This window comes from Pediculus humanus, genomic scaffold (genome assembly GCF_000006295.1).
Source record: "Pediculus humanus corporis 1103172107529 genomic scaffold, whole genome shotgun sequence".
NCBI classification, from domain to species: domain Eukaryota; kingdom Metazoa; phylum Arthropoda; class Insecta; order Psocodea; family Pediculidae; genus Pediculus; species Pediculus humanus.
In genome coordinates this window covers 14,064-21,366 of record NW_002987145.1, presented here as the reverse complement: position 1 = coordinate 21,366, position 7,303 = coordinate 14,064, and the positions used below count along the sequence as shown (strand labels likewise).

Sequence of the window (7,303 nt, the reverse complement as noted above, 5' to 3'; positions counted from 1 at the left end):
TTTTGTTGTTGTTTCGTAAGATTTTATCGATTTAAAATTAAGTTATTAATTTACTTTAGTTTTTCGATTAAAGAAAAAAATAAATAAATAAATTTTTTCTCTTTGAATTAGTTCGACGAAGGAAAAAACAGAAAAATTTAATAAAAATTTATTGGGGTTTGTCTCTTTTTATTTTTTTATTTTTTTGTTACAGCCTGTAGAAAAAGAAAAAAAAATAAAAAATGAAAAAAAAAGAAAAAAAGAAATGAAAGAAGGAGAAGGAGATAAAGAAGAAAATGTCGTCGAAGGTGGCGAAGATGGAAATATCGAAATATTAGAAAAACAATTGAGCACGGATGGCGAATTGGAAAAAAGTACGGATGAGGATTTAAGCGCGGATTTATTACAATTAATGGTTCCAGTTGCTAACGACAAGTGAGTCATATTTAAATTTTATCGATAGATCGATCGATCGATCGATTGATTGATTAATGACCGGAAGTACGAACGAAACACGAAGAGGGAAAATATTATTAGAATAAAAAAAAAAATTGCGTTTTTTTTTTGTTGCTTCAAAAACGGAAATTGTCATTTTTCTCTCTTTTATCAAAAGTTATCGATAAGAATTGAAAAATTTTTGTTTGAATTTTCCGAAAGTTTTTTTCTTACAATCAACAATCGAAATAAATTAAACAAGAATTTTTAACCGATGTGGAAAAAACTTTTACTTTTCTTAATGACGTTGTTTATTTTTTTATTTTTGTTTTTTGGGGGACGAAGCGAGGCGGGGGGACGTTTTAAAATCCTTTGTTGTTAGGTTAATGAAGAGCTCAAAGTATTTAAAAATGGTTTTAATTTCGACTTGTGAAAATTTACTTTGAACTTCTTTATTTAAATTTTCCCGATTAAAAAAAAAAAAGAAAATTTTTTTTTTTTTTTACTTAACCGAAATTTTAAGTTTTCCTTTTTCTTAAATTTTGTTCGATATTTATATACATATAAATCTTCTTTTGAAATTTTCTTCTTAACTTTGAAGATTTCGCCGGAGGAGATTTTACTTTTTATTTTTTGTTTTCTTTTTCCCATAATGTTAAATTACATCTCTCTCTCTTTCTCTCCTCCCCCCTACCTTCTCTTTTCGTTGCCGCAAATTTAATAAAAAAAAAAAAAAATTAAAACGAAAGAAAAGTTATAATTTTACCGTTTTTGTGTTTGCGGGAAAATAAAATAATTTTGCATTTATTATTCGAACCGAATAATTCTGGAAAATGTACAATTGAATGAAAACGCGCGCGTTTCACGCGTGTAATAATTACGCGCACGTTTTTATTTGCAATTTTAAGAGAAAAAATGCAGTATAATTAAGTAAAGAGATGTATAAGTCGCAGGTTTTACGGGGGGAACCCACGCGCGTTTTTATTTATTTTGTTACGCGCGTTTTACACACTTATCACTCTTGTAACTTAGGGCAAACATTCAGTGAATAATCAGTATGCAGTTTAATGTGTATGTTTTTTTTTTTGTTTCTTATTCAGGTCTGGAGATCGTAGGACGTCATCGTTAGGAGACACCACAGACGATGATTTGGACGAGGATGAATATCAAACGGGTTGGGCGTCTGACGTCATACATTTACCACCATCGATCGAAGTCGAAATAAGAGTTCACAAAGGAACGGAACCTTTAGGTACGACAAATTAAGAATAATCAAACGTGAATCATCGTGACCGAACAATCAATGGTTAAAATTAATGAAAAAAAAAACTTTTTTTCAGGTATAAGCGTGGATTCCGTAGACAGAGGAGTTAACGGAATGTTGGTTGTTTTGGTTGTACCCGGAGGAGCAGTCGCACGTGATGGTCACATACATCCGGGTGATTACCTCGTGTCCGTAAATCACGAAACATTAAGAAAAGTTACCAATTCTCAAGCGCGTGCCATATTACGAAGAGCACAACTTCTTTCGACTGATATTAGGTATTTTCCATTTTTTTCTTTTCTTTTCTTTAAAAAACGTTATCGAGTATTGAAGCCCCACAGTCAATTGACACTGTTGAGAAACCTTAAAAAATTTATTCAATCCAATTAGAAAGAGAGAGAGAAAAAGAAGAAGGCAGTTCAGTACGATTTTGTCGCCAAATGAGAAAATTTGTCAAATTCGAGTCGATTTTTTTTTTTTAAACTAAAACTTTTGACATAAAAATTTCTTTTTTCGCATTTCTCTTGTTGTCAGTTTGTGCGTGACGTCATATAAAAAAAATGATGATGATGATAATAAAATGTGTTTATATGTGACAGTGTTACCTACATACCCGAAGAAGCGGCTGCTGCTTACAGGAAATCGATAAGACAAGATTCTCATTCGTCTGTTAGATCTTCTCCCGTAGCTGCACTTCGTCACACGTCTCCAAGGTAAAAAATAATAATAATAATAATAATAATATTAATAGTAATAAAACACGAAGTCATAAAAAATTTTTCAATTGAAAATTTATTTCCGGAAAAAAAAAAATCAAAAAAGAAAAATTGTTTCTTTTATTATTGTTGTTATCACCATATTTTGCTCTTATCTAATTGCACTTTTTTTTAAAATTCACGTTTGCTTTAAAACTTATTCTATTTAGTTGAATTACTCTATGATTTCTCTGACGTAAAAGCAAAAAAAAATTACGAAAATTATTAATTAGTTTATTTATTAATTTTATTTACTTAAAAATTTTTTTTTTCTTACCACACTTATCAAGGGTTGTTTAAACAAAAAAAAGTAGTTGCAAAACTATTTTATTATTATTATCATCATTTTATTAGATTCAAATTTGCTTTTGCACTTAAATTGATTCTATATTTAAAGTACTTGCAATTTTTTTTGGTTTCTTAGATATTATTATTATCATCATTTATTTGTTTTTTGTTTTTTTTTTGTTTACACTTTTCTATTTTATCATTTGCAATCCGAATTCCAGGATATTTCCACGTTTTTACCGGTAAGAATTTTAAACAAAAAAAAAAAAAGAAAAAAAATTTTTTTTATTTAATTTGCACGTAAAAAAATTATTGTTTGTGTTATTTGATGATGAATTTATTCACCCGGAAACCGAAGAATCCGCATCGAAGAAGAAAAAGTCATAGAGAAGAGAAAAAAACGAGTTCGTTAATCGATTTCCGGTTTTTAAATGATTTTTTTTTATATGTTCGCCGTGAATATAATATATTTTCAATATGTATTGTTATATGTTGTATGTTTTTTTTTTTTTTTTTTTTTTTTTTTTAATTCGTGCACGAAAAATTTTTAACTTCAGGTCTCCTTACATACCGTCCGACAGCAGTCTCGAATCATCCGAAGAAAGAGAAAAAGAAATACGGAGTGCCGAGGATAAAATTTTTGGTACGCCAGAGAAAAAACTCGGAGTTCGGAGTGATTGCGAGTCGTTCAAAGAAGAAAACAACGAATTGCTCAAGAGTTTAAGTATATATTCGAGTTCCGGGGAAGCCTTTACGAAAGAAAAAAAAGGCAACGTGTCGAATGATGATGACGACGTATCGTCATTTAAAAGAGACTCGTTGCCTTGCGTCGAAACGCCTTACAATCGCGAATCAATCAAAGACTTTGTTGTGAATAATAAAAATTACAAGAAATTATCACAGACTAAATCCGTCGATAGAACGGATGCCAAACAGGGACCCCTGTCCGTTTGCGTCGTGGACGGTTTATACAGTGTTCAAAGTCGAAAAGGAAATAAAGTTCTCGTCGGAATTGAATTGAGCAGAAAGGATAAATTTCAATCATCGGAATCGTCGGGGAAAGTCAAAGATAAAAAAGGAGGAATTGCGACGTCGACGATAACGACGACGACGACTACGACTACGACTACGGCTTCCGTAAGTTCGAGCAAGAAAAAAGATGATGATAATAATAAGGGTGAAAGTGAAATGAAATTAAACAACGATACGATTAATGTTGATTATCTAAACGGTAAAAAGGTTAATAAAAAACTTATTAGCGGTAAAAGTTTGCCGGCCGTCGAAGTTTCATTGGACGGTAGAACTCAAAGAAAATTATCTCCGGTAAAAGACGAAAAAGAGATTTATCATTTGGAAAAAGCGAGCGGAACCATCGGGGATCGCGATAGTTTCATACAGGGTTACGAAGACGAAATACAAAAAGAAATCGAAGTAAGGGTCGAAATAGTCGAAGTGAGTGAAGAAAGTGCCGATGAACTGACTTGCGAAAAAGTCGAGAGAACGATCGATGGAAAAAAATCGAAGGATTTCGATGAGAAAGACGATAATAAAAAAATAAAAATTTGTCATCACGTGGAAAAAGAAAAATCGACGTCGGACGGTGCGGAGAGTCGTGGAAATAAGGAAGAAATAAAACGTAATAAAACATTAGAGGAAAAATTTTCGGAGAAAGACGAAAAAGTAATAAAAAGTGATACGCAAAGTTTTGACGTAAAAGAAAATTACGATGATGACAATAAAAATCGTGACGATGACGATGATGACGAAAAAGAAAAAAATAAAAAAAATTTAAACAATGGTGACGTCGGTGATGATGACGTCGAGGGTGGTGACGTAGATCGAGAAGGTTCGTCAAATCTATCGAATGATTTAAAAACAAAGAGGAAAATAATACAAACTCGGTTGCCAAGTTTCGAGTGCACTTGCGACGGAATTTACGACGATGCCAGTCCCGAACGGATTTGCACATGCGTTTCTCCTTCGGGACATTTGGATACGTGTTTAGACGTTCTCTCGGACGATTCTAAAAGAACTTCGCATTATCACAGTGCGGAAATAACCGTTCACTCTTGGGATTTGGGTAGTAATTTTGCAAGTCCCGAATTGACGGTCAATCAAGAAATAGCCAACACGGAAAGTTTTTATTCTTCCGGCGAAGAATTTAAAAGTGGAGGAACTTCTCCATTTTATTCTCCGAGAGGTGATTCTCCAGATTTATTACAAAGTACAAAAAATTCTAATAAAATGGACAAGGAGGTATTTTGAATTCTTATTACGTTTATTTATAGTCTGCTTTCACGTTTCCGTTTCCGTTAACAAAAAAAAAAAAATTTCTTTTTTTTTTGTATTTCAGGTATCCGCAAATATTTTGTTGGCAAAACATTGGGGACCCGAGAGGCACGTGGAAGTCGTTAGGGAACCCAATTGCAGCCTAGGAATCAGCATCGTTGGCGGGAAGGTTGATTTGTATAATGCGGGCCCAGATAGTAGTTCGGCTATTTTAGGAATATTTATTAAAAACGTACTTCCGAATAGTCCAGCTGGTATAAATGGAGAATTAAAGGTTGGTACGCCAAACACTCGTAAAAAATTTTTTTGTACAATTTAAAACTAAAATAGAAAAATTTTCCAGACTGGAGATAGAATATTGGAAGTTGATTCGATCGATTTAAGAAGTGCCAATCACGAGAAAGCCGTTGAAGTCATAAGAGGTGCCGGAAATAAAGTTAAATTTCTTGTCCAGTCATTGATTCAATGGGTGAGTCGTCAAATCGAAAAAAAATCTTTTGAAATTCCTTACTGGAAACGAATAAGAATTTTCCGAGTTCTTTTTTTTTCGTAGAATGTCGAAGGAGATTCGGATATCGCTTCGATTAGTTCCGCTCCAGCGTCTATCAATGATATTGAAATCGAACGATGTCGTCCGACGACTCCAGTAGTTACGATTTGCACTCCTGAACCGATCGTCATACAGGAAGGTTTACCAGATTTCGAAAAACAATTGGTACAAGAAAGAAAACAATCGTTATCGATGGATTCGGAAAGTGAAAAAGACACGAAATCAGAACAAACGACGAAAGTACATTTCGAAGAGAAAAGCGTAGAAGAAGATGATACGAAACACGAGGATGGTGATGATGATGATGAAAGAGAAGAAATGAAATCGGCCGACATAAGCGATGGTGGAGTCGATGATAAAGATGATGACGATGATCACGAGGATAAGAGCATTGATGATGTTGATGACAAAGAAAATGAAGAAAAAAAAGAGACTGAAAAAAGTGTTGATGAAGATGACAACGAAGAAGACGAAGAAGAAGAAGAAGAATTCGATGACGTAGGAGGAAACACGATAACACCCAAAGGAATGGAGGTACCTACCCGAGACACACAAACTCCACCCCCTCCGTTTGTTAGACGTTCGAACGTCTCAAATTTTTTTCTGAACGGTTTTAACTCATTAAAAAAATTCAAATTTCAGATAAATAAAAAAAGTGCCGGAAACGTAAAAAGAACAAAAGCGGAAAAAGAAAATGATCCGGAAGAGCCCGACGAATTCGGATATACTTCGAGTAAGTTTACGTAAAAAAAAAAAAAAAAAATTACTAATAATAATAATTTGGCATTTTTATGTTGCGTGCGTGCGTGCGCACGTGTGCGTAATTTTTTTTTTTTTTTGTTTGTTTGTTTGTTGCTCAATTTTTTCTTTCTCTTTCTCTCTCTCTTTTTTTGTTTTTAATTATTATATTCGTAACGTGTAATTTTAATTAAAAAAAACGTTTTAGTTTCTTTTTTATCGTATAGTAAACGATGAGTTTTAAACCGGAAATAGATGTTAGTTAGTTAGATATAAATATTTTTAGTTTTAGGTAGTTAAAAGTTAAATTTTAAGAAATTGATTAGAACGAAAAGTTGCGTTAGTTTTACGTTTGTTAGTTGCGTTTGTTTAGAGTTCGAAAGTAAGAAAAAAAAATGGCCGTTATGGCGCGTTCGGTCGGTTTTAAAATTTTAGTTTAGATATTTTGTTATGTTAAGAAAAGAAAAATGCTCAAATCATACGTAGGAATCGTTCGCGGCTGGAAAAATCGAAATTTTTCAGAAATTTCTGGAAAAAAAAGGAAGAGAGTGTGGGAGAATGAAAAAACAAAAATTAATTTTTTGTTTGTTTTTTTTTTTTTTTTTTGTTAAAAAATAATAATAATAATAATTTTTTTGTTTATTTATTAATATAAATAAAAATTTTTTTTCTCTCTTCTTTTAATTACTGCCTAATTTTTTTTTGCTGTTGCTGTTGTTGCTGCTGCTGCTGTCGTTGATTTTTAATTTTTTTGTTTTTTTTTTTTTGTTTTTTGATTTGGTATTTGGTTTTTTTGCTTGGCAAGTAGTTTTGCTTTTGTTTTTTTATTATTTTTTTTTTCGATTGCTTGTTAATTTTTTTTTTTTAAATAATTTATACGAGCCGCCATTTTGTATAAAATTTTCTTTTTGTTGTTGTTGTTTTTGTATTTAAAAAAGGTTTAATTACAAAGAAGATGGAGAAAAATCATCGGAGTGTATATAATATTTTCATTCAACCTGAATT

At 32.1% G+C, this 7,303-nt stretch overlaps 1 protein-coding gene across 1 annotated transcript in view; it reads left to right on the top strand.

The window, feature by feature from the left end:
* Positions 1–6,598, top strand: part of Phum_PHUM180430 (multiple pdz domain protein, putative) — a gene marked incomplete at both ends in the record, with an annotated part of 6,885 nt that extends 287 nt beyond the window's left edge. Inside the window, 10 exons of the mRNA XM_002425146.1 lie at positions 194–414; positions 1,515–1,666; positions 1,755–1,956; positions 2,278–2,391; positions 3,279–4,977; positions 5,075–5,284; positions 5,354–5,479; positions 5,564–5,800; positions 6,203–6,293; positions 6,591–6,598. Of these exons, the coding sequence (XP_002425191.1) occupies positions 194–414; positions 1,515–1,666; positions 1,755–1,956; positions 2,278–2,391; positions 3,279–4,977; positions 5,075–5,284; positions 5,354–5,479; positions 5,564–5,800; positions 6,203–6,293; positions 6,591–6,598 (3,060 nt within the window). The remainder of the gene's footprint in view (positions 1–193; positions 415–1,514; positions 1,667–1,754; positions 1,957–2,277; positions 2,392–3,278; positions 4,978–5,074; positions 5,285–5,353; positions 5,480–5,563; positions 5,801–6,202; positions 6,294–6,590) is intronic.
* Positions 6,599–7,303: the final 705 nt, after the last annotated feature.